The following is a 27,651-nucleotide window of genomic DNA, read 5'->3' as shown; positions in this document are numbered from 1 at the left end:
ACAGTAAAAGTGGTTATAACTCACCTGGAAATCAAAGATCAAAACGGTATGAATTTATAGTGAGTTTTGTAGTGAGTTTGTTTCTTTAGAATTCTCCTAGAAATTGTATAATTTGCTTCCGGTTTGATGTCTCGAGGCAGTCAGAGCTCATTCCCCTGACAAATGATGGTGTATAAGCAACCTGCCTTGTAGCGCGTCTGTCACTCTCCCTTTGATACAGCAAGAGCATGGAAATTTTCCACTGTCGACTCCGCGTCTTTAAATAGCTAATCCTTCAGCGTGTGGCCACAACACAAAACAAGCCTCCCTTGCCCTCTGACCCCGCCCCTGCATTTACTGTATGCGTGTGTTGGCAACTTGGCATGGAAGTTAATAGATTTCCAGTGAATTGTTGCTGTGTTCTCTTACAGTGTTGGGGTATGGAAAGCCGATTTAACATATATTCATAGAATATTTGATATCAATAATTGTATTTTTTTTATATCAATACTTGCATTTTTTATATCAATAATTTGAATTGTTGATATACGAAATTCTTGCATACTTCACCCATATTTAATTTTATTTGAGCAAAAAAGTATAGTGTGTAGTTCCAGTAGTCCTAGTTAGCTACACCACTACATGGCAAAAATGTAATTCACTGCTGAAAACACTACCAAGATTTTAGTTAGTTAGTTCTACTACCAACAACAAGCTACTGCAAAATGTAGTTAAAAATGTAAATACATGTATTTCACTACTCCCCAACACTATTCCCTTTTTAACTGTTAAACAAGGACATGGTGATCCAATTGGCAAGGGATGCAACGTTAGTCAGTCAAGATGATGTGTTTACCCACACTATGTAAAACATTTTATTGTATCTCCACATGGTAAAATTTTCTACAAATGTCATCATTCTATTCAAGCCAGACAAGTGAATACAAGCAAACCCTTCCAGTTACTGAGTGAAGTTATGCTATAAAAGCGTTTTCATTCTGTATAACATATTTCTATGATGTTCTTGCTTGGAATTAATATGTAATTAAAACTTTGATTAAAGAGTCAATATTTGACAGCTGCCATATGGCATCAGAGAGATAGTAGCCTTGGTAACCCACAGGTTTGTGAGGTGATGTAATGGCAGTTGGAATCTCGTGCTCCACTAGAGGGAGATGTTGTCATTTCATGCCAGAGAGAAACTGATTCACTTGTAGTTATTTCTAGAAGACAAAACACCTTTTCTGATATAATGGAAATATTTTATTCTAAACAAACATAATTTATTAATAGTACAGGATAATTCAACGTAAAAAACAAACATAATAACAAATAATTGCAGTGTAGTTAAGGTGGTATTTGATAGTACTTCATGTAGCATACTTATGTTTTTACAGCTTCACCTTTGCTCTCTGCAATCTACAAACCAGTGTATTGTAAGATCCACCTCCACACCACCACCACCCCAAGACTCATAGGCATATTATAACTGTGTCCATAAACATAATCTCCACGAGTCCACACCTCAACTTTCCCTACTACCCTCATGCCCTGTTTTTTCCTTTCTTTCACATTTCTTCCCTCCCTGCTCAAGGTAGAAGTTGCCTCTAACTACAGATCTAGGATCAGATTACTTGATCCCCAATCCTAACCTTAACCTTAAGAGGGAAGAAAATGTTATCTGACCCTGCATCAGTGGTTAGGGTCAACATATCCCTCCCCTCACACCCACACACTGCCTTTGCCCTCCCCCTCTGAGGCCCCATGCTGGCCGCAGAAGCCTCCTCCACGTTGGCGCGAGGCAGGCAGGTTCTTGTAGACGGCCCTGCTGTAGGGGATGAAACAGAGGCCCAGCTGGAGGTGGCGGGCCAGGCGACAGTAGGCAGCCAGAGCCAGGACCAGGAGGGGGGTGACCAGGATGAAGCCCACCACCAGCAGGGCCACACAGCCACCATCATCCAGCAGGTCTGAACAGTACAGGGACGTGCCATTGGGTTGCACCTGGGGACGAGAGGGACGAGAAATGGTTAATGGTGTGAAACCATCTAATGCACACACACACACACACACACACACACACACACACACACACACACACACACACACACACACACACACACACACACACACACACACACACACACACACACACACACACACACACACACACACACACACTTTAAAACTACTCATTATGTGTCACACAGCAATGCTCAGGTCAGGACTCATGCTTTCTCTCCCTGTTTGTCTCTGACTCTCCCCTCTATCTCTTTCTGGCACACACAGACTTTCTTCCTGGATGTCAGTCTTACCGTAGAGTGACATAGGAAGCCAAACACAACCATAACCAGCGCTGGGGTCATGATAGTGCCGAACACGATACTGACCAGCGTACTGTTGACCAGCGCGATGATCAGGTTCTGAGCCGTCACCAGTACTGAGCACGCCCAGCAGTCCAGAGAGCCTCTCAGCTCCAGAGAGGCGTCCGTAGCCCCCGCCACGCTGCCCGCTACTGAGTACGGGGGTGGCACCACCACCCCTGACCCCCCCGTGGGCGACCCTGGCACAGAGGTCACAGAGCCTGTGTTCTGGAGGTGGAATTGCAGTGAAGACAGAGGTTCCCCATTGTTAATGTGATGCAGCTGGGTGATGCCGTTCTCCAGGGTCCGGTTCCTCGGCAGACTCATCCTCCCTAGGCCTTCGGTAAACAAAATGATTAGTGTTATTAATTCAGTAATTTATGTGTCTGTCATACAATTTCATAATCATCATTACTAGTGGTAGTGCAGTTAATTATGGGCCAAGTGGTAAAGCGCAGGCCTGTTACTGCTCTTCTGTTAGGGAGCCTTATAGTGCTTGCAGTTACAGTGCCTTCAGAAAGTACTCACACCCCTTTACTTTTTCCACATTTTGTTGTTTTACAAAGTGGGATTCAAATGGATTTAATTGTCATCTTTTGTCAATGATCTACAGAAAATACTCTGTAATGTCAAAGTGGAAGAACATTTTTAACATTTGTATAAAAAAAATATATGGAAATAAAACATGAATATTTCTTGATTAGATAAGTATTCAACCCCCTGAGTCAATACATCTGAGAATCACCTTTGGCAGCGATTACAGCTGCGATTACAGAGTCTTTCTGGGTAAGTCTCTAAGAGCTTTGTACACCTGTATTGTACAGTATTTGCACATTATTATTAAAACAATTTGAGCATACCTATAACATGATGCAGCCACCACCATGTTTGAAAATGTGAAGAGTGGTGCTCAGTGATGTGTTATGTTTAGGGCAAATCCAACACAACGCTTTGTATTCAGTGCATAAAGTTCCTTTCTTTGCCACATTTTTTTGCAGTTTTACTTTAATGCCTTATTGCAGAGCGGATGCATGTTTTCTTCTGTACAGGCTTCCTTCTTTTCACTCTGTCAATTAGGTTAGTATTGTGGAGTAACTACAATGTTGTTGATCCATCCTCAGTTTTTTCCTATCACAGCCATTAAACTCTGTAACTGTTTTAAGTCAACATTGACGTCATGGTGAAATCCCTGAGATGTTTCCTTCCTCTCCGGAAACTGAGTTAGGAAGGACAACTGTATCTTTGCAGTGACTGGGTCTATTGATACACCATCCAAAGTTGAATTAATAACTTCATCATGCTCAAACGGATAATCAATGTTTGCTTTTTTTTAACCCATCTACCAATAGCAGCCCTTCTTTGTGAGGCATTGGAAAACCTCCCTGGTCTTTGTGGTTGAATCTGTGTTTGAAATTCACTGTTCAACTGAGGGACCTTACAGATAATTATATGTGTGTGGTACAGAGATGAGGTCATTCAAAATCATGTTAAACACTATTATTGCACACAGAGAGAGTCCATGCAACTTTGTATATGACTTGTTAAGCACATTTTAACTCCTGAACTTATTTAGGCTTGCCATAACAAAGGGGATGAATTCTTATTATTCTCAAGACATTTCATCTTTACATTTCTAATTAATTTGTAAAAATGTTTAAAAACACAATTCCACTTTGACATTATGGGGTATTGTGTGTAGGCCTGCGACACAACATCTCAATTTAATCCATTTTAAATTCAGGCGGTAACACATCAAAATGTGGAAAAAGTCAAAGGGTATGAATACTTTCTGAAGGCACTGTACAGTCGTGGCCAAAAGTTTTGAGAATGACACAAATATACATTTTCACAAAGTCTGCTGCCTCAGTTTGTTGTTATGCAGGTGAGTGAGGACCCAAAAGCGGTTTAACAGAAACAGAGTCTTTTAATGTCCAAACACAGGGAAGACATAAATCCTCTTCAGATGTATCGGTAGACAAAATAGACAACCCGCAGAGAGGGCGACAAATAAATCATAAAGTCCTCTGATCTTTACAGGAGAGTCCCCTTCTAGCAGCAGAGGAGAATAGCAGGGTTAGCGGCAACAGAATGCTGGTCTCTCCGGGTAGGCGCGGGTTGTAGAGGACAGAGGTACCTGATCACACGTAGCATCTGATGAAGAGGCAGATTACGACAGGACGGGACAAGGGTGAAGCAAACGAGAATCTGACAAAGACAGAAGCAGAAACAGAGAGAGAAATAGAGACCTAATCAGAGGGAAAAAAGGGAACAGGTGGGAGAGAGTAAACAAGGTAGTTAGAGGAGATGAGGAACAGCTGGGGGAAGGAAAGGGAGAGAAGGTAACCTAATACGACCAGCAGGGGGAAACGAAGTGAAGAGAAAGAACAGGAACAAGACATAACATGACAATACATGACATTACCCCCCCACTCACCGAGCGCCTCCTGGCGCACTCGAGGAGGAAACCTGGCGGCAACGGAGGAAATCATCGATCAGCGAACGGTCCAGCACGTCCTGAGATGGAACCCAACTCCTTTCCTCAGGACCGTACCCCTCCCAATCCACTAGGTACTGATGACCACGGCCCCGAGGACGCATGTCCAAAATCTTACGGACCCTGCAGATAGGTGCGCCCTCGACAAGGATGGGGGGGGGGAGACGAACGGGGGCGCGAAGAAAGGGCTTAACACAGGAGACATGGAAGACCGGGTGGACGCGACGAAGATGTCGCGGAAGAAGAAGTCGCACTGCGACAGGATTAATGACCTGAGAAATACGGAACGGACCAATGAACCGCGGGGTCAACTTGCGAGAAGCTGTCTTAAGGGGAAGGTTTTGAGTGGAGAGCCATACTCTCTGACCGCGACAATATCTAGGACTCTTAGTCCTACGCTTATTAGCGGCTCTCACAGTCTGCGCCCTATAACGGCAAAGTGCAGACCTGACCCTCTTCCAGGTGCGCTCACAACGTTGGACAAAAGCCTGAGCGGAGGGGACGCTGGACTCGGCGAGCTGGGACGAGAACAGAGGAGGCTGGTACCCGAGGCTACTCTGAAAAGGAGATAGCCCGGTCACAGACGAAGGAAGCGAGTTGTGAGCGTATTCTGCCCAGGGGAGCTGTTCTGCCCAAGACGCAGGGTTACGAAAAGAAAGACTGCGTAAGATGCGACCAATAGTCTGATTGGCCCGTTCTGCTTGATCGTTAGACTGGGGGTGAAAACCGGAAGAGAGACTGACGGAAGCCCCAATCAAACGGCAAAAATTGAGACGTGAATTGCGGACCCCTGTCCGAAACGGCGTCTGACGGAAGGCCATGAATTCTGAAAACATTCTCAATGATGATTTGTGCCGTCTCCTTAGCAGAAGGAAGCTTAGCGAGGGGAATAAAATGAGCCGCCTTAGAGAACCTATCGACAACCGTTAGAATAACAGTCTTCCCCGCTGACGAAGGCAGTCCGGTAATAAAGTCTAAGGCGATGTGAGACCAAGGTCGAGAGGGAATGGAAAGCGGTCTGAGACGGCCGGCAGGAGGGGAGTTACCGGACTTAGTCTGCGCGCAGTCCGAACAAGCAGCCACGAAACGACGCGTGTCCTGCTCCTGAGTGGGCCACCAAAAACGCTGGCGAATAGCAGCAAGCGTACCCCGAACGCCGGGGTGGCCGGCTAACTTGGCAGAGTGAGCCCACTGAAGAACGGCCAGACGAGTAGGAACGGGAACGAAAAGAAGGTTCCTAGGACAAGCGCGCGGCGACGGAGTGTGAGTGAGTGCTTGCTTTACCTGCCTCTCAATTCCCCAGACAGTCAACCCGACAACACGCCCCTCAGGGAAAATCCCCTCGGGGTCGGTGGAGGCTACTGAAGAACTGAAGAGACGGGATAAAGCATCAGGCTTGGTGTTCTTAGAGCCCGGACGATAAGAAATAACGAACTCGAAACGAGCGAAAAACAGCGCCCAACGAGCCTGACGCGCATTAAGTCGTTTGGCAGAACTGATGTACTCAAGGTTCCTATGGTCAGTCCAAACGACAAAAGGAACGGTCGCCCCCTCCAACCACTGTCGCCATTCGCCTAGGGCTAAGCGGATGGCGAGCAGTTCGCGGTTTCCCACATCATAGTTACGTTCCGACGGCGACAGGCGATGAGAAAAATACGCGCAAGGGTGGACCTTGTCGTCAGAATGGGAGCGCTGGGAAAGAATGGCTCCCACGCCCACCTCTGACGCGTCAACCTCGACAATGAACTGTCTAGAGACGTCAGGTGTAAGAAGGATAGGTGCGGATGTAAAACGCTTCTTGAGGAGATCAAAAGCTCCCTGGGCAGAAACGGACCACTTTAAAGCACGTCTTGACAGAAGTAAGGGCTGTGAGAGGAGCTGCCACCTGACCGAAATTACGGATGAAACGACGATAGAAATTCGCGAAGCCGAGAAAGCGCTGCAGCTCGACACGTGACTTAGGGACGGGCCAATCGCTGACAGCTTGGACCTTAGCGGGATCCATCTTAATGCCTTCAGCGGAAATAACAGAACCGAGAAATGTGACGGAGGAAGCATGAAAAGAGCACTTCTCAGCCTTCACATAAAGACAATTCTCTAAAAGGCGCTGGAGGACACGTCGAACGTGCTGAACATGAATCTGGAGTGACGGTGAAATAATCAGGATATCGTCAAGGTAAACGAAAACAAAGATGTTCAGCATGTCTCTCAGTACATCATTCACTAATGCCTGAAAGACAGCTGGAGCGTTAGCGAGGCCGAACGGCAGAACCCGGTATTCAAAGTGCCCTAACGGAGTGTTAAACGCCGTTTTCCACTCGTCCCCCTCCCTGATGCGCACGAGATGGTAAGCGTTACGAAGGTCCAACTTAGTGAAAAACCTGGCTCCCTGCAGGATCTCGAAGGCTGAAGACATAAGGGGAAGCGGATAACGATTCTTGACCGTTATGTCATTCAGCCCTCGATAATCCACGCAGGGGCGCAGGGTCCCGTCCTTTTTCTTAACAAAAAAAAAAACCCCGCTCCGGCGGGAGAGGAAGAAGGGACTACGGTACCGGCGTCGAGAGCTACAGACAAATAATCTTCGAGAGCCTTACGTTCGGGAGCCGACAGAGAGTATAGTCTACCCCGGGGGGAGTGGTTCCCGGAAGGAGATCAATACTACAATCATACGACCGGTGCGGAGGAAGGGAGGTGGCCCTGGACCGACTGAACACCGTGCGCAGATCGTGATATTCCTCCGGCACCCCTGTCAAATCACCAGGCTCCTCCTGTGAAGAAGAGACAGAGGAAACAGGAGGGATAGCAGACATTAAACACTTCACATGACAAGAGACGTTCCAGGAGAGGATAGAATTACTAGACCAATTAATAGAAGGATAATGACAAACAAGCCAGGGATGGCCCAAAACAACAGGTGTAAAAGGTGAACGAAAAATTAAAAAAGAAATGGTTTCGCTATGATTACCAGAGACAGTGAGGGTTAAAGGTAGCGTTTCACGCTGAATCCTGGGGAGAGGACTACCATCCAAGGCGAACAAGGCCGTGGGCTCCCCTAACTGTCTGAGAGGAATGTCATGTTCCCGAGCCCAGGCTTCGTCCATAAAACAGCCCTCCGCCCCAGAGTCTATCAAGGCACTGCAGGAAGCTGCCGAACCGGTCCAGCGTAGATGGACCGACAAGGTAGTACAGGATCTTGAAGGAGAGACCTGAGTAGTAGCGCTCACCAGTAGCCCTCCGCTTACTGATGAGCTCTGGCTTTTACTGGACATGAAATGACAAAATGACCAGCGGAACCGCAATAGAGACAGAGGCGGTTGGTGATTCTCCGTTCCCTCTCCTTAGTCGAGATGCGAATACCCCCAGCTGCATAGGCTCAGCACCTGAGCCAGTGGAGGAAGATGGTAGTGATGCGGAGAGGGGGCAACGGATAACGCGAGCTCCCTTCCACGAGCTCGGTGACGAAGATCAACCCGTCGTTCTATGCGAATAGCGAGTTCAATCAAGGAATCCACGCTGGAAGGAACCTCCCGGGAGAGAATCTCATCCTTTACCTCCGCGTGGAGACCCTCCAGAAAACGAGCGAGCAAAGCCGGCTCGTTCCAGTCACTGGAGGCAGCAAGAGTGCGAAACTCTATAGAGTAATCCGTTATGGATCGATTACCTTGACATAGGGAAGACAGGGCCCTGGAAGCTTCTTCCCCAAAAACAGAACGATCAAAAACCCGTATCATCTCCTCCTTAAAGTTCTGATACTGGTTAGTACACTCAGCCCTCGCCTCCCAGATTGCCGTGCCCCACTCACGAGCCCGTCCAGTAAGGAGAGATATGACGTAGGCGATACGAGCTGTGCCCCTGGAGTACGTGTTGGGCTGGAGAGAAAACACAATATCACACTGGGTGAGGAACGAGCGGCATTCAGTGGGCTCCCCAGAGTAACACGGCGGGTTATTAATTCTGGGCTCCGGAGACTCGGAAGCCCTGGAAGTAGCCGGTGGATCGAGGCGGAGATGGTGAATATGTTTCGAGAGGTCGGAGACTTGGGCGGCCAGGGTCTCAACGGCATGTCGAGCAGCAGACAATTCCTGCTCGTGTCTGCCTAGCATCGCTCCCTGGATCTCGACGGCTGAGTGGAGAGGATCCGAAGTCGCTGGGTCCATTCTTGGTCAGATTCTTCTGTTATGCAGGTGAGTGAGGACCCAAAAGCGGTTTAACAGAAACAGAGTCTTTTAATGTCCAAACACAGGGAAGACATAAATCCTCTTCAGATGTATCGGTAGACAAAATAGACAACCCGCAGAGAGGGCGACAAATAAATCATAAAGTCCTCTGATCTTTACAGGAGAGTCCCCTTCTAGCAGCAGAGGAGAATAGCAGGGTTAGCGGCAACAGACTGCTGGTCTCTCCGGGTAGGCGCGGGTTGTAGAGGACAGAGGTACCTGATCACACGTAGCATCTGATGAAGAGGCAGATTACGACAGGACGGGACAAGGGTGAAGCAAACGAGAATCTGACAAAGACAGAAGCAGAAACAGAGAGAGAAATAGAGACCTAATCAGAGGGAAAAAAGGGAACAGGTGGGAGAGAGTAAACGAGGTAGTTAGAGGAGATGAGGAACAGCTGGGGGAAGGAAAGGGAGAGAAGGTAACCTAATACGACCAGCAGGGGGAAACGAAGTGAAGAGAAAGAACAGGAACAAGACATAACATGACAATACATGACATTTGTATGATGGAAATTTGCATATACTCCAGAATGTTATGAAGACTGATCAGATGAATTGCAATTAATTGCAAAGTCCCTCTTTGCCATGCAAATGAATTGAATCCCCCAAAAACATTTCCACTGCATTTCAGCCCTATCACAAAAGGACCAGCAGACATCATGTCAGTGATTCTCTCGTTAACACAGGTGTGAGTGTTGACAAGGACAAGGTTGGAATTCACTCTGTCATGCTGATTTAGTTCGATTAACAGACTGGAAGCTTCAAAAGGAGGGTGGTGCTTGGAATCATTGTTCTTCCTATGTTAACCATACCTGCAAGGAAACACGTACTATCATCCTTGCTTTGCACAAAAAGGGCTTCACAGGCAAGGATATCGCTGCCAGTAAGATTGCACCTAATTCAACTGTCGTGTCTATGGCTATGCCGGATTAAGTGATATGACATGCTATTCTATAAAATAATTTCTGTGTAATTAATATTACCTGATTGAACTAATCATGTAAATGTAATTAACTAGATAGTCGGGCACCACAAAATAATATTTATAGAGCTGTTATCTTCCGAATAAACCTAGTAATATTTTACATCAATAGCAGTCAACATTAATCGTCATCTTAATTCAGTCTCATCTGAAAGTTGCAAATTCTTAGTTATCTGCATGAACCCTGGCTAACAAGTTGAATCAGCAATACAAAATTGGGTTAAATTATTTATTTACTAAATACCTAACTAATCACACAGAATTACACATACACACAATTAATCATAACTTGATTACAAATTACATCATAAAGGAAAACGTCCCTAGCGGGCGGAACAGATATGACAGCTTGTTACACAAAAGAAAAGTATCACTTCTGTAGTGAATAAGAGTTCAAAGTTCATACCATTCGCAACCAAAGCTCACGCTGATGTTGGCTTCGTTCTGTAATTATTATCTGAACCATTCTGACATAGGACCGTCGTCCTCACGTCCTCGGAACAGGAGGTTACATTGTTGTCAAGGGCTTATATAGGAAGGGAGAGGTGGGCGTGTTTGAAAAGTTTTATAGCCCATGTCCATTCACAGGGGCGGGCCACTGATTGAGCAGAGCCCTATTTTATGAAAACCCAATGCAAACATTTAAATTGAACAACAATTCCACGTGAACCCGTTAACTCTGATGTGTAGACTTTCCACTGTAGAGTTTATGTCATCTTTTCATTGCTGAGAATGTCTCAGATGACAACCGAACTGACATCATATTCAATAAGTACCACCGCATATGTTTCATTGTTCGGATTACCAGAATATAGTTAATTTCCCCCCACCTTCTGATGTTCCCAGAATCTCTATATTAACCAAGGGTTTTGCAAATGTAACATCAGTAGGGTTGAGAGAGGAAAAAGGGGGGAAGAGGTATTTATGACTGTCATAAACCTACCCCCAGGCCAACGTCATGACACAACCATTTATCGGATCATCAGGAACTTCAAGGAGAGCTGTTCAATTGTTGTGAAGAAGGCTTCAGGGCACCCAAGAAAGTTCAGCAAGCGCCAGGACCGTCTCCTAAAGTTGATTCAGCTGTGGGATCAGGGCACCACCAGTATAGAGCTTGCTCAGGAAGGGCAGCAGGCAGGTGTGAGTGCATCTGCACGCACAGTGAGGCAAAGACTTGTGGAGGATGGCCTGGTGTCAAGAAGGGCAGCAAAGAAGCCACTTCTCTCCAGGAAAAACATCAGGGACAGACTGATATTCTGCAAAAGGTACAGGGATTGGACTGCTGAGGACTGGGGCAGTCATTTTCTCTGATGAATCCCCTTTCCGATTGTTTGGGGCATCCGGAAAAAAACTTTTCCGGAGAAGACAAGGTGAGCTCTACCATCAGTCCTGTGTCATGCCAACAGTAAAGCATCCTGAGACCATTCATGTGTGGGGTTGCTTCTCAGCCAATGGAGTGGGCTCACTCACAATTCTGCCTAAGAACACAGTCATGAATAAAAAATGCTACCAACACATCCTCCGAGAGCAACTTCTCCCAACCATCCAGGAACAGTTTGGTGACGAACAATTCCTTTTCCAGCATGATGGAACACCTTGCCATAAGCCAAAGTGATATTCTGACAAACTCCAAGCATTGATTATGAAAGAATGGGCTGTCATCCGTCAGGATGTGGCCCAGAAGTTAATTGACAGCATGTCAGGGCGGATTGCAGAGGTCTTGAAAACGAAGGGTCAACACTGCAAATATTGACTCTTTGCATCAACTTCATGTAATTGTGAATAAAAGCCTTTGACACGTATGAAATGCTTGTAATTATACTTCAGAATTCCATAGTAACATCTGACAAAAATATCTAAAGATACTGAAGCAGCAAACTGTGTGTCATTCTCAAAACTTTTGGCCACGACAGTAGATAGATGGGGAGCCTGATAATGGATCCCCTTTACACACAGGAATCTGTTTGGCATGCCCCTATTTCAATAATAGATTGAAAAAAAGCCTCTGAATGTCATTGCATTAAAGTGAGGGAAGCTAAGTTTCCTAAAGTACAGTGGTGAGAGGTGCAGAAAGTAAACACAGATAACTACACAACTCTGGTAGGGAGGAAATGGACTTCCCTTGGCCCCACCCCCAGTCTCCTGGATGACTACAGACGCAGAACAATGAGACCCCCCCCCTCTCTTCAAAACCCCCATCTAAGAAACCTTCTTCCGCTAATTTTAAACGTCAACATCCTTTTGTTGATTGGATTTTAACTGAAAACTGATCATTGTAATGGGTTATTTCATTTATTTCACCAAACTTTCATAAATGTTCAGTTGACTTTAGCAGTGGGGTGGGACCTCAGGCACAATGTGTCATGGTCACATGTCCTCAGATTACATCTGATACTATAACTGTTGTTATTAAGATGAATGTAGCATGTGCAGGTTTGACCAGCATGTATAACCTCTCATAGAACATCATGGGAAAAAGGGTTCATGGATTGAAATTGTCACGTCCTGACCACAGATTACGTGAGTTGGGGTGGCATTCTATGTTTTGTTCTGTGCGTTATATTTCTGTGTTTGGCCTGGTATGGTTCCCAATCAGAGGCAGCTGTCTAGAACCATACTTAGGTAGTCTGTTCCCACCTGTGTTTGTGGGTAGTTGTTTTCCGTTTCAGTGTTTGCACCATACGGGACTGTTTCGGTTTTCATTTATTCTCTTGTTCTTTTGTATTTAGTGTTTAGTTAATTAAACGAAATATGAACACGTACCACGCTGCACCTTGGTCCTCACCTTCTTCCACCAACGGCCGTTACAGAAATAGTTACTTTTCCATTCAGTCTTCATATGTACCAAGCAAAGAAGGGGGTTTATTAACCTCTTCAACCTATGGGGGCGCTATGTCATTATTGGATAAAAAGACGTGCCCGTTTTAAGCGCAATATTTTGTCACGAAAAGATGCTCGACTATGCATGGAATTGACAGCCTTGGAAAGACAAAACGCTGACGTTTCCAAAACTGCAAAGATATTATCTGTGAGTGCCCCAGAACTAATGCTACAGGCGAAACCAAGATGAAACTTCAAACAGGAAATGAACAGGATTTTTGACGCTGTGTTTACTAACGTCTCCTTATATGGCTGTGAATATGCTGTGAACGAGCTTATGCGCTCTGCCGTTCATCCAAGATGTCTGCAGCATTGTGGCGTATTTGTAGGCATATCATTGGAAGATTGGCCATAAGAGACTACATTTGCCAGGGGGCCGTCCGGTGGCCTTTGTCTAAATTGGTGCGTAATTCCCAGTGGCATTCATTTTACCTTGCGATACAGAAGGAGAAGGATACTTCCAGGAACGATACATCATTGAAGAGATATGTGAAAAACACCTTGAGGATTGGTTCTAAACAACGTTTGCCATGTTTCAGTCGATATTATGGAGTTAATTTGGAAAAAAGTTTGGCGTTTGGATAACTGAATTTTCATTTTTTTTGGTAGCCAAACGTACCAAACGGACCGATTTCTCCTGCACAAAAAATCTTTCAGGAAAAACTGGACATTTGCTATCTAACTGAGAGTCTCCTCATTGAAAACATCTGAAGTTCTTCAAAGGTAAATGATTTATTGAATGTTTTTGCTGGTTTTTGTGAAAATGTTGCCTGCTAATGCTAACACTAAATGCTAACGCTAAATGCTAAATGCTAGTTTGCTATGGTAGAGAAGCATATTTTTGAAAATCTGAGATGACAGTGTTGTTAACAAAAGGCTAAGCATGAGAGCTAGCATATTGATTTCATTTAATTTGCGATTTTCATGAATAGTTAACGTTGCGTTATGGTATTGAGCTTGAGGCTATGATTACGCTACCGGATCCGGCATGGCTCGACGCAAGAAGTTAAAAACCTTCCAATAAAGTATTTTTTAATTTCTAAATTTAATTAGGCAAGTCAGTTAAAACCTGTCTAGGAAAGGTGTTCTGCTAGCAGAACCCCACGACAACATTTTTTTAGAAACATGTAACTTTCACACATTAACAAGTCCAATACAGCAAATGAAAGATAAACATCTTGTTAATCTACCCATGGTGTCTGATTTCAAAAATGATTTACAGCGAAAGCACAACATATGATTATGTTAGCTCATAGCCAAGTCAAAAAAACACACAGCCATTTTTCCAGCCAAAGATAGGAGTCACAAAAAGCAGAAATATAGATAAAATGAATCACTAACCTTTGATGATCTTCATCAGATGACACTCATAGGACTTCATGTTACACAATACATGTATGTTTTGTTCGATAATGTGCATATTTCTATCAAAAATCTCAGTTTACATTGACGCGTTACGTGCAGTAATGTTTTGATTCCAAAACATCCGGTGATTTTGTAGAAATACTCATAATAAACATTGATAAAAGATGCAAGTGTTATTCACAGAATTAAAGATAGACTTATCCTCTATGCAACCCCTGTGTCAGGGCACTCAGTACCCAATTCAGCCAAAGAAATCTCCGCCATTTTGGAGTCAACATTAGTTCGAAAAAACACTATAAACACTATGGAAACACTATAAATATTCACTTACCTTTGATGATCTTCATCAGAAGGCACTCCCAGGAATCCCAGTTTGACAATAAATTTGTTCCACAAAGTTCCATAAAGCCCATCATTTAGCCACTTGTTGTTAGCGTGTTCAGACCAGTAATCCATCTTTATGAGGCGCGAGCACTTCCTCCAGACAAAAAGTCAAAAAGTTCCGTTACAGATCGTAGAAACAAGTCAAATGATGTATGCAATCAATCTTTAGGATGTTTTTAACTTAAATCATCAATAAGGTTCCAACCGGAGAATTGCATTGTCTGAAGAAAAGCATTGGAACGAGAGCAAACTCTGTCGGGAGCGCGCGTCATGAGATTGAGGCTCTCTGCCAGACCACTCACTAAAATAGTTCTTATGAGCCCCTCCTTTATAGTAGAATCCTAAAATCAGTATCTGAAGACTGTGACATCTAGAGAAGACAGGCTATGTGCACACTGCCCACAAAATAAGGTGGAAACTGAGCTGCACTTCCTAACCTCCTGTCCAATGTATGACCATATTAGAGAGACATATCATATCCCTCAGATGCTCTAGAAGCAATAACCCTATGAGCTGGAAAAAAGTTGACTATGATCTTTGTTAGGATGTTTAGTTTGAGTTTCCATGTCCCGCCATCCCTGGACACCCATAACGATTACAATGAGATGTGTTTACTCACTGTGTGATTGGTGGAGCAGTTCTGAGGATTTGTCTCACTGTCTCTCAACTCTCACAGTAGCAGTAAGAGAAGATGTGAATACACTCTATTCTTTAACCTGTCTTCCTTCTCTGAGAATGCGAGGTAGGTCTCCACCACATGAACATCCAGATCCTGAGGTCAGACTGATGACATTGACCAGGTGGAGGTTTATACCCTGATGATGAGAGTTTAGACCTTCGTCATTCTCTGATATATCCTGGTGTTTCTGAAACTCCAGGTATTCAGCAGATGTTTTGTGTCTGCAAAGGTCTCAGTCGGTGTCACTCTCTTGCCCCTTTGCTTTGTGTTAAATTCTACGCTCTGCACAGTTAAGGCAAATATTGCTTTTCTGCTAGGCTCTGGCTCTTCCTTTCCTGCCGTGCTGTTTCCTCACTTTCATTCCAGTTTGGTTAGTCACTGAGTCTCCCCCCTGTCTCCCCCCTGCCTCCTGTCTGTCTCTCCTCTGTTTCCTATCTGTCTCCTCTCTTCTGGGTGTGTGTCTGTGGGCTGCTGTGGTGCTGGCGGGTACAGAGAGGCAGCTGGGGAGTGTTTGACGTTGGTGATGGTATTTGGAAAGGGCGGGGAAACAGGAGGGTTTACACTGATAACCCTTGGACTCAGTGGGGAGAGAGGGGGTAGGGATGGGAGGGAAGGGGGAGCGAGAGGTTAGGGAGGGGAGGGAAGGGGGAGCGAGGGGGTAGGGAGGGAAGGGAGGGAAGGGAGGAGAGAGGGGGAGAAAGTGTTTATCTGAATAGATAAGGAGACAGGTGAGAGTTGCCAAAACTCTTGCAGTCACTACAACCACTCACCACTACATTCCTGCTGCAGTTAATACAACTGTGAACCACAACATTCTGCTGCAGTCACTACAACCACTCACCACTACCTTCTGCTGCAGTCACTACAACCACTCACCACTACCTTCTGCTGCAGTCACTACAACCACTAACCACTACCTTCTGCTGTAGTCACTACAGCCACTCACCACTACCTTCTGCTGCAGTCACTACAACCACTAACCACTACCTTCTGCTGCAGTCACTACAACCATTCACCACTACCTTCTGCTGCAGTCACTACAACCACTAAGCACTACCTTCTGCTGTAGTCACTACAACCACTAGCCACTACCTTCTGCTGTAGTCACTATAAACACTCACCACGACCTTCTGCTGCAGTCACTACAACCACTCACCACTACCTTTTGCTGCAGTCACTACAACCACTAACCACGACCTTCTGCTGCAGTTACTACAACCACTAACCACTACATTATGCTGCAGTCACTACGACCACTAACCATTACATTATGCTGCAGTCACTACAATCGCTAACCACTACCTTCTGCTGCAGTCACTACAACCACTACCTTCTGCTGCAGTCACTACAACCATTGACCGCTACCTTCTGTTGCAGTCACTACAACCACTAACCCCTACCTTCTGCTGTAGTCACTACAACCGCTAAACACTACCTTCTGCTGTAGTCACTACAACCACATACCACTAACGTACGCTGTAGTTACTACAACCCCTAACCTCTACCTTCTGCTGCAGTCACTACTACCACCAACCACTACCTTCTGTTGCAGTCACTACAACCACTAACCCCTACCTTCTGCTGTAGTCACAACAACAACTAACCACTACCTTTTGCTGTAGTCACTACAACCACTAACCACTACCTTCTGCTGCAGTCACAACAACCACTAACCACTACCTTCTGCTGTAGTCACTACAACCACTCACATCTACCTTCTGCTGCAGTCACTACAACCACTAACCACAACCTTCTGCCCCAGTCACTACAACCACTCACCACTACCTTCTGCTGCAGTCACTACAACCGCAAACCACTACCTTCTGCTGTAGTCACTACAACCACTCACCACTACCTTCTGCTGCAGTCACTACAACCACTAACCACTACCTTCTGCTGCAGTCACTACAACTACAGACCACTAACTTATGCTGTAGTTACTACAACCCCTAACCACTACCTTCTGCTGCAGTCACTACTACCACAAACCACTACCTTCTGCTGTAGTCACTACAACCACCACCTTCTGCTGTAGTCACTACAACCACTGACCACTACATTCTGCTGCAGTCACTACAACCACTCACCACTACATTCTTCCGCAGTCACTACAACCACTAACCACTACCTTCTGCTGCAGTTAGTACAATCACTAACCACTACCTTCTGCCTCAGTCACTACAACCACTAAATACTACCCTGCAGTCACTACAACCGCTAACCCCTACCTTCTGCTGTAGTCACTACAACCTCTCACATCTACCTTCTGCTGCAGTCACTACAACCACTAACCACAACCTTCTGTTGCAGTCACTACAACCACTCACAACTACCATCTGCTGCAGTCACTACACCCACTAACCACTACCTTCTGCTGTAGTCACTACAACCACAGATCACTAACTTATGCTGTAGTTACTACAACCCCTAACCACTACCTTCTGCTGCAGTCACTACAACCACTCACCACTACCTTCTGCTGCAGTCACTACAACCACTAACCATTACCTTCTGTTGCAGTCACTATGACCATTAACCACTACCTTCTGCTGTAGTCACAACAACAACTAACCACTACCTTCTGCTGCAGTCACTACAACCACTAGCCACTACCTTCTGCTGTAGTCACTACAACCACTAACCACTAGTCACTACACCCACTAACCACTCTTCTGCTGCAGTCACTACAACCACAACCACTACCTTATGCTGCAGTCACTACAACCCCTAACCACTACCTTCTGCTGCAGTCACTACAACCACTAACCACTACCTTCTGCTGCAGTCACTACAACCACTAACCACTACCTTCTGCTGCAGTCACTACAACCACTAACCACTACCTTCTGCTGTAGTCACAACAACCACTAACCACTACCTTCTGCTGCAGTCACTACAACCACTAGCCACTACCTTCTGCTGTAGTCACTATAACCACTCACCACTACCTTCTGCTGCAGTTACTACAACCACTAACCACTACATTATGCTGCAGTCACTACGACCACTAACCACTACATTATGCTGCAGTCACTACGACCACTAACCACTACCTTCTGCTGCAGTCACTACAACCACTAACCACTACCTTCTGCTGCAGTCACTACAACCGCTAACCACTACCTTCTGCTGTAGTCACTACAACCAAAGATCACTAACTTATGCTGTAGTTACTACAACCCCTAACCACTACCTTCTGCTGCAGTCACTACAACCACTCACCACTACCTTCTGCTGCAGTCACTACAACCACTAACCACTACCTTCTGTTGCAGTCACTATGACCATTAACCACTACCTTCTGCTGTAGTCACAACAACAACTAACCACTACCATTTGCTGTAGTCTCTACAACCACTAACCACTACCTTCTGCTGCAGTCACTACCTAACCACAAACCACTACCTTCTGCTGTAGTCACAACAACAACTAACCATTACCTTTGCTGCAGTCACTACAGACCACTAACCACTACCTTCTGCTGGAGTCACCAAAACCACTAACCACTACCTTCTGCTGTAGTCACTACAACCACTAGCCACTACCTTCTGCTGTAGTCACTATAACCACTCACCACGACCTTCTGCTGCAGTCACTACAACCACTCACCACTACCTTTTGCTGCAGTCACTACAACCACTAACCACGACCTTCTGCTGCAGTTACTACAACCACTAACCACTACATTATGCTGCAGTCACTACGACCACTAACCACTACATTATGCTGCAGTCACTACAATCGCTAACCACTACCTTCTGCTGCAGTCACTACATTTACATTTACATTTACATTTAAGTCATTTAGCAGACGCTCTTATCCAGAGCGACTTACAAATTCTGCTGCAGTCACTACAACCATTGACCGCTACCTTCTGTTGCAGTCACTACAACCACTAACCCCTACCTTCTGCTGTAGTCACTACAACCGCTAACCACTACCTTCTGCTGCAGTCACTACAACCACATACCACTAACTTATGCTGTAGTTACTACAACCCCTAACCACTACCTTCTGCTGCAGTCACTACTACCACAAACCACTTTCTGCTGTAGTCACTACTACCACCAACCACTACCTTCTGTTGCAGTCACTACAACCACTAACCCCTACCTTCTGCTGGAGTCACAACAACCACTAACCACTACCTTCTGCTGTAGTCACTACAACCACTAACCACTACCTTCTGCTGTAGTCACAACAACCACTAACCACTACCTTCTGCTGTAGTCACTACAACCACTCACATCTACCTTCTGCTGCAGTCACTACAACTACTAACCACAACCTTCTGCTCCAGTCACTACAACCACTCACCACTACCTTCTGCTGCAGTCACTACAACCGCAAACCACTACCTTCTGCTGTAGTCACTACAACCACTCACATCTACATTCTGCTGCAGTCACTACAACCACTAACCACAACCTTCTGCTCCAGTCACTACAACCACTCACCACTACCTTCTGCTGCAGTCACTACAACCACTAACCACTACCTTCTGCTGCAGTCACTACAACCACAGACCACTAACTTATGCTGTAGTTACTACAACCCCTAACCACTACCTTGCTGCAGTCACTACTACCACAAACCACTACCTTCTGCTGTAGTCACTACAACCACCACCTTCTGCTGCAGTCACTACAACCACTCACCACTACATTCTTCCGCAGTCACTACAACCACTAACCACTACCTTCTGCTGCAGTTAGTACAATCACTAACCACTACCTTCTGCCTCAGTTACTACAACCACTAAATACTACCCTGCAGTCACTACAACCGCTAACCCCTACCTTCTGCTGTAGTCACTACAACCTCTCACATCTACCTTCTGCTGCAGTCACTACAACCACTAACCACAACCTTCTGTTGCAGTCACTACAACAACTCACAACTACCTTCCGCTGCAGTCACTACAACCACTCACCACTACCTTCTGCTGCAGTCACTACAACCACTAACCACTACCTTCTGTTGCAGTCACTATGACCATTAACCACTACCTTCTGCTGTAGTCACAACAACAACTAACCACTACCATTTGCTGTAGTCTCTACAACCACTAACCACTACCTTCTGCTGCAGTCACTACAACCACAAACCACTACCTTCTGCTGTAGTCACAACAACAACTAACCACTACCTTTTGCTGCAGTCACTACTACCACTAACCACTACATTATGCTGCAGTCACTCCACTAACCACTACCTTCTGCTGCAGTCACTACAACAACTAACCACTACCATTTGCTGTAGTCTCTACAACCACTAACCACTACCTTCTGCTGCAGTCACTACAACCACAAACCACTACCTTCTGCTGTAGTCACAACAACAACTAACCACTACCTTTTGCTGCAGTCACTACGACCACTAACCACTACATTATGCTGCAGTCACTACAACCACTAACCACTACCTTCTGCTGCAGTCACTACAACCACTAACCACTACCTTCTGCTGCAGTCACTACAACCGCTAACCACTACCTTCTGCTGTAGTCACTACAACCACAGATCACTAACTTATGCTGTAGTTACTACAACCCCTAACCACTACCTTCTGCTGCAGTCACTACAACCACTCACCACTACCTTCTGCTGCAGTCACTACAACCACTAACCACTACCTTCTGTTGCAGTCACTATGACCATTAACCACTACCTTCTGCTGTAGTCACAACAACAACTAACCACTACCATTTGCTGTAGTCTCTACAACCACTAACCACTACCTTCTGCTGCAGTCACTACAACCACAAACCACTACCTTCTGCTGTAGTCACAACAACAACTAACCATTACCTTTTGCTGTAGTCACTACAACCACTAACCACTACCTTCTGCTGGAGTCACCAAAACCACTAAGCACTACCTTCTGCTGTAGTCACTACAACCACTAGCCACTACCTTCTGCTGTAGTCACTATAACCACTCACCACGACCTTCTGCTGCAGTCACTACAACCACTCACCACTACCTTCTGCTGCAGTCACTACAACCACTAACCACTACCTTCTGCTGCAGTTACTACAACCACTAACCACTACATTATGCTGCAGTCACTACGACCACTAACCACTACATTATGCTGCAGTCACTACAATCGCTAACCACTACCTTCTGCTGCAGTCACTACAACCACTACCTTCTGCTGCAGTCACTACAACCATTGACCGCTACCTTCTGTTGCAGTCACTACAACCACTAACCCCTACCTTCTGCTGTAGTCACTACAACCGCTAAACACTACCTTCTGCTGTAGTCACTACAACCACATACCACTAACTTATGCTGTAGTTACTACAACCCCTAACCACTACCTTCTGCGGCAGTCACTACTACCACAAACCACTACCTTCTGCTGTAGTCACTACTACCACCAACCACTACCTTCTGTTGCAGTCACTACAACCACTAACCCCTACCTTCTGCTGGAGTCACAACAACAACTAACCACTACCTTTTGCTGTAGTCACTACAACCACTAACCACTACCTTCTGCTGCAGTCACAACAACCACTAACCACTACCTTCTGCTGTAGTCACTACAACCACTCACATCTACCTTCTGCTGCAGTCACTACAACCACTAACCACAACCTTCTGCTCCAGTCACTACAACCACTCACCACTACCTTCTGCTGCAGTCACTACAACCGCAAACCACTACCTTCTGCTGTAGTCACTACAACCACTCACATCTACATTCTGCTGCAGTCACTACAACCACTAACCACAACCTTCTGCTCCAGTCACTACAACCACTCACCACTACCTTCTGCTGCAGTCACTACAACCACTAACCACTACCTTCTGCTGCAGTCACTACAACTACAGACCACTAACTTATGCTGTAGTTACTACAACCCCTAACCACTACCTTCTGCGGCAGTCACTACTACCACAAACCACTACCTTCTGCTGTAGTCACTACAACCACCACCTTCTGCTGCAGTCACTACAACCACTCACCACTACATTCTTCCGCAGTCACTACAACCACTAACCACTACCTTCTGCTGCAGTTAGTACAATCACTAACCACTACCTTCTGCCTCAGTTACTACAACCACTAAATACTACCCTGCAGTCACTACAACCGCTAACCCCTACCTTCTGCTGTAGTCACTACAACCTCTCACATCTACCTTCTGCTGCAGTCACTAGAACCACTAACCACAACCTTCTGTTGCAGTCACTACAACAACTCACAACTACCTTCCGCTGCAGTCACTACAACCACTCACCACTACCTTCTGCTGCAGTCACTATAACCACTAACCACTACCTTCTGTTGCAGTCACTATGACCATTAACCACTACCTTCTGCTGTAGTCACAACAACAACTAACCACTACCATTTGCTGTAGTCTCTACAACCACTAACCACTACCTTCTGCTGCAGTCACTACAACCACAAACCACTACCTTCTGCTGTAGTCACAACAACAACTAACCACTACCTTTTGCTGCAGTCACTACTACCACTAACCACTACATTATGCTGCAGTCACGACGACCACTAACCACTACCTTCTGCTGCAGTCACTACAACAACTAACCACTACCATTTGCTGTAGTCTCTACAACCACTAACCACTACCTTCTGCTGCAGTCACTACAACCACAAACCACTACCTTCTGCTGTAGTCACAACAACAACTAACCACTACCTTTTGCTGCAGTCACTACAACCACTAACCACTACATTATGCTGCAGTCACGTAACCACTACCTTCTGCTGCAGTCACTACAATCCACCACTACCTTCTGCTGCAGTCACTACAACCGCTAACCACTACCTTCTGCTGTAGTCACTACAACCAAAGATCACTAACTTATGCTGTAGTTACTACAACCCCTAACCACTACCTTCTGCTGCAGTCACTACAACCACTCACCACTACCTTCTGCTGCAGTCACTACAACCACTAACCACTACCTTCTGTTGCAGTCACTATGACCATTAACCACTACCTTCTGCTGTAGTCACAACAACAACTAACCACTACCATTTGCTGTAGTCTCTACAACCACTAACCACTACCTTCTGCTGCAGTCACTACAACCACAAACCACTACCTTCTGCTGTAGTCACAACAACAACTAACCATTACCTTTTGCTGTAGTCACTACAACCACTAACCACTACCTTCTGCTGGAGTCACCAAAACCACTAAGCACTACCTTCTGCTGTAGTCACTACAACCACTAGCCACTACCTTCTGCTGTAGTCACTATAACCACTCACCACGACCTTCTGCTGCAGTCACTACAACCACTCACCACTACCTTTTGCTGCAGTCACTACAACCACTAACCACGACCTTCTGCTGCAGTTACTACAACCACTAACCACTACATTATGCTGCAGTCACTACGACCACTAACCACTACATTATGCTGCAGTCACTACAATCACTAACCACTACCTTCTGCTGCAGTCACTACAACCACTAACTTCTGCTGCAGTCACTACAACCATTGACCGCTACCTTCTGTTGCAGTCACTACAACCACTAACCCCTACCTTCTGCTGTAGTCACTACACCCGCTAAACACTACCTTCTGCTGTAGTCACTACAACCACAAACCACTATCTTCTGCTGTAGTCACAACAACAACTAACCACTACCTTCTGCTGGCAGTCACTACTACCACAAACCACTACCTTCTGCTGTAGTCACTACTACCACCAACCACTACCTTCTGTTGCAGTCACTACAACCACTAACCCCTACCTTCTGCTGGAGTCACAACAACAACTAACCACTACCTTTTGCTGTAGTCACTACAACCACTAACCACTACCTTCTGCTGCAGTCACAACAACCACTAACCACTACCTTCTGCTGTAGTCACTACAACCACTCACATCTACCTTCTGCTGCAGTCACTACAACTACTAACCACAACCTTCTGCTCCAGTCACTACAACCACTCACCACTACCTTCTGCTGCAGTCACTACAACCATTGACCACTACCTTCTGTTGCAGTCACTACAACCACTAACCACTACCTTCTGCTGTAGTCACTACAACCGCTAAACACTACCTTCTGCTGTAGTCACTACAACCACATACCACTAACTTATGCTGTAGTTACTACAACCCCTAACCACTACCTTCTGCGGCAGTCACTACTACCACAAACCACTACCTTCTGCTGTAGTCACTACTACCACCAACCACTACCTTCTGTTGCAGTCACTACAACCACTAACCCCTACCTTCTGCTGGAGTCACAACAACAACTAACCACTACCTTTTGCTGTAGTCACTACAACCACTAACCACTACCTTCTGCTGCAGTCACAACAACCACTAACCACTACCTTCTGCTGTAGTCACTACAACCACTCACATCTACCTTCTGCTGCAGTCACTACAACTACTAACCACAACCTTCTGCTCCAGTCACTACAACCACTCACCACTACCTTCTGCTGCAGTCACTACAACCGCAAACCACTACCTTCTGCTGTAGTCACTACAACCACTCACATCTACATTCTGCTGCAGTCACTACAACCACTAACCACAACCTTCTGCTCCAGTCACTACAACCACTCACCACTACCTTCTGCTGCAGTCACTACAACCACTAACCACTACCTTCTGCTGCAGTCACTACAACTACAGACCACTAACTTATGCTGTAGTTACTACAACCCCTAACCACTACCTTCTGCGGCAGTCACTACTACCACAAACCACTACCTTCTGCTGTAGTCACTACAACCACCACCTTCTGCTGCAGTCACTACAACCACTCACCACTACATTCTTCTGCAGTCACTACAACCACTAACCACTACCTTCTGCTGCAGTTAGTACAATCACTAACCACTACCTTCTGCCTCAGTTACTACAACCACTAAATACTACCCTGCAGTCACTACAACCGCTAACCCCTACCTTCTGCTGTAGTCACTACAACCTCTCACATCTACCTTCTGCTGCAGTCACTACAACCACTAACCACAACCTTCTGTTGCAGTCACTACAACAACTCACAACTACCTTCCGCTGCAGTCACTACAACCACTCACCACTACCTTCTGCTGCAGTCACTACAACCACTAACCACTACCTTCTGTTGCAGTCACTATGACCATTAACCACTACCTTCTGCTGTAGTCACAACAACAACTAACCACTACCATTTGCTGTAGTCTCTACAACCACTAACCACTACCTTCTGCTGCAGTCACTACAACCACAAACCACTACCTTCTGCTGTAGTCACAACAACAACTAACCACTACCTTTTGCTGTAGTCACTACAACCACCAACCACTACCTTCTGTTGCAGTCACTACAACCACTAACCCCTACCTTCTGCTGTAGTCACAACAACAACTAACCACTACCTTTTGCTGTAGTCACTACAACCACTAACCACTACCTTCTGCTGCAGTCACTACAACCACTAACCACTACCTTCTGCTGTAGTCACTACAACCACTCACATCTACCTTCTGCTGCAGTCACTACAACCACTAACCACAACCTTCTGCTCCAGTCACTACAACCACTCACCACTACCTTCTGCTGCAGTCACTACAACCGCAAACCACTACCTTCTGCTGTAGTCACTACAACCACTGACATCTACATTCTGCTGCAGTCACTACAACCACTAACCACAACCTTCTGCTCCAGTCACTACAACCACTCACCACTACCTTCTGCTGCAGTCACTACAACCACTAACCACTACCTTCTGCTGCAGTCACTACAACTACAGACCACTAACTTATGCTGTAGTTACTACAACCCCTAACCACTACCTTCTGCGGCAGTCACTACTACCACAAACCACTACCTTCTGCTGTAGTCACTACAACCACCACCTTCTGCTGCAGTCACTACAACCACTCACCACTACATTCTTCCGCAGTCACTACAACCACTAACCACTACCTTCTGCTGCAGTTAGTACAATCACTAACCACTACCTTCTGCCTCAGTTACTACAACCACTAAATACTACCCTGCAGTCACTACAACCGCTAACCCCTACCTTCTGCTGTAGTCACTACAACCTCTCACATCTACCTTCTGCTGCAGTCACTACAACCACTAACCACAACCTTCTGTTGCAGTCACTACAACAACTCACAACTACCTTCCGCTGCAGTCACTACAACCACTCACCACTACCTTCTGCTGCAGTCACTACAACCACTAACCACTACCTTCTGTTGCAGTCACTATGACTATTAACCACTACCTTCTGCTGTAGTCACAACAACAACTAACCACTACCATTTGCTGTAGTCTCTACAACCACTAACCACTACCTTCTGCTGCAGTCACTACAACCACAAACCACTACCTTCTGCTGTAGTCACAACAACAACTAACCACTACCTTTTGCTGCAGTCACTACTACCACCAACCACTACCTTCTGTTGCAGTCACTACAACCACTAACCCCTACCTTCTGCTGTAGTCACAACAACAACTAACCACTACCTTTTGCTGTAGTCACTACAACCACTAACCACTACCTTCTGCTGCAGTCACAACAACCACTAACCACTACCTTCTGCTGTAGTCACTACAACCACTCACATCTACCTTCTGCTGCAGTCACTACAACCACTAACCACAACCTTCTGCTCCAGTCACTACAACCACTCACCACTACCTTCTGCTGCAGTCACTACAACCGCAAACCACTACCTTCTGCTGTAGTCACTACAACCACTCACATCTACATTCTGCTGCAGTCACTACAACCACTAACCACAACCTTCTGCTCCAGTCACTACAACCACTCACCACTACCTTCTGCTGCAGTCACTACAACCACTAACCACTACCTTCTGCTGCAGTCACTACAACTACAGACCACTAACTTATGCTGTAGTTACTACAACCCCTAACCACTACCTTCTGCGGCAGTCACTACTACCACAAACCACTACCTTCTGCTGTAGTCACTACAACCACTGACCACTACATTCTGCTGCAGTCACTACAACCACTCACCACTACATTCTTCCGCAGTCACTACAACCACTAACCACTACCTTCTGCTGCAGTTAGTACAATCACTAACCACTACCTTCTGCCTCAGTCACTACAACCACTAAATACTACCCTGCAGTCACTACAACCGCTAACCCCTACCTTCTGCTGTAGTCACTACAACCTCTCACATCTACCTTCTGCTGCAGTCACTACAACCACTAACCACAACCTTCTGTTGCAGTCACTACAACAACTCATGTCTACCTTCCGCTGCAGTCACTACAACCACTCACCACTACCTTCTGCTGCAGT

General features: G+C 45.8%; 1 protein-coding gene across 3 annotated transcripts; it reads right to left on the bottom strand.

The window, feature by feature from the left end:
• Positions 1-890: 890 nt before the first annotated feature.
• Positions 891-15,826, bottom strand: LOC115101291 (transmembrane protein 88-like). 3 transcript variants are annotated; one of them, XM_029620658.2, is made up of 3 exons: positions 14,617-15,826; positions 2,292-2,677; positions 891-1,980 (listed from the first exon to the last, which is right to left on the bottom strand). In XM_029620658.2, exons 1-3 carry the CDS (start codon positions 14,699-14,701, stop codon positions 1,702-1,704), a joined length of 750 nt encoding a protein of 249 aa, XP_029476518.2. In that variant the 5' UTR covers positions 14,702-15,826; the 3' UTR covers positions 891-1,701. The 3 variants fall into 3 exon arrangements, with proteins under 3 accessions (XP_029476518.2, XP_064860900.1, XP_029476519.1); XM_065004828.1 differs by having other exon boundaries at positions 2,367-2,677; XM_029620659.2 differs by having other exon boundaries at positions 15,289-15,826.
• Between the last annotated feature and the right edge of the window lie 11,825 nt (positions 15,827-27,651).

The sequence above is a fragment of the Oncorhynchus nerka genome, linkage group LG19, assembly GCF_034236695.1.
Source record: "Oncorhynchus nerka isolate Pitt River linkage group LG19, Oner_Uvic_2.0, whole genome shotgun sequence".
NCBI lineage: Eukaryota > Metazoa > Chordata > Actinopteri > Salmoniformes > Salmonidae > Oncorhynchus > Oncorhynchus nerka.
The sequence above is the reverse complement of the archived record's forward strand: the minus strand, read 5'-3'. Positions and strand labels throughout refer to the sequence as shown.

Excerpts from the sequence above, each read along its gene's own strand:
- LOC115101291 (XM_029620658.2), bottom strand. The coding sequence starts at position 14,701 with ATGATGGGCTTTATGGAACTTTGTGGAACAAATTTATTGTCAAACTGG. Across the intron at positions 2,678-14,616 it reads TCTGATGAAGATCATCAAAG|GCCTAGGGAGGATGAGTCTG; the intron begins GTAAGTGAATAT and ends TGTTTACCGAAG. Across the intron at positions 1,981-2,291 it reads GCTTCCTATGTCACTCTACG|GTGCAACCCAATGGCACGTC; the intron begins GTAAGACTGACA and ends TCTCGTCCCCAG.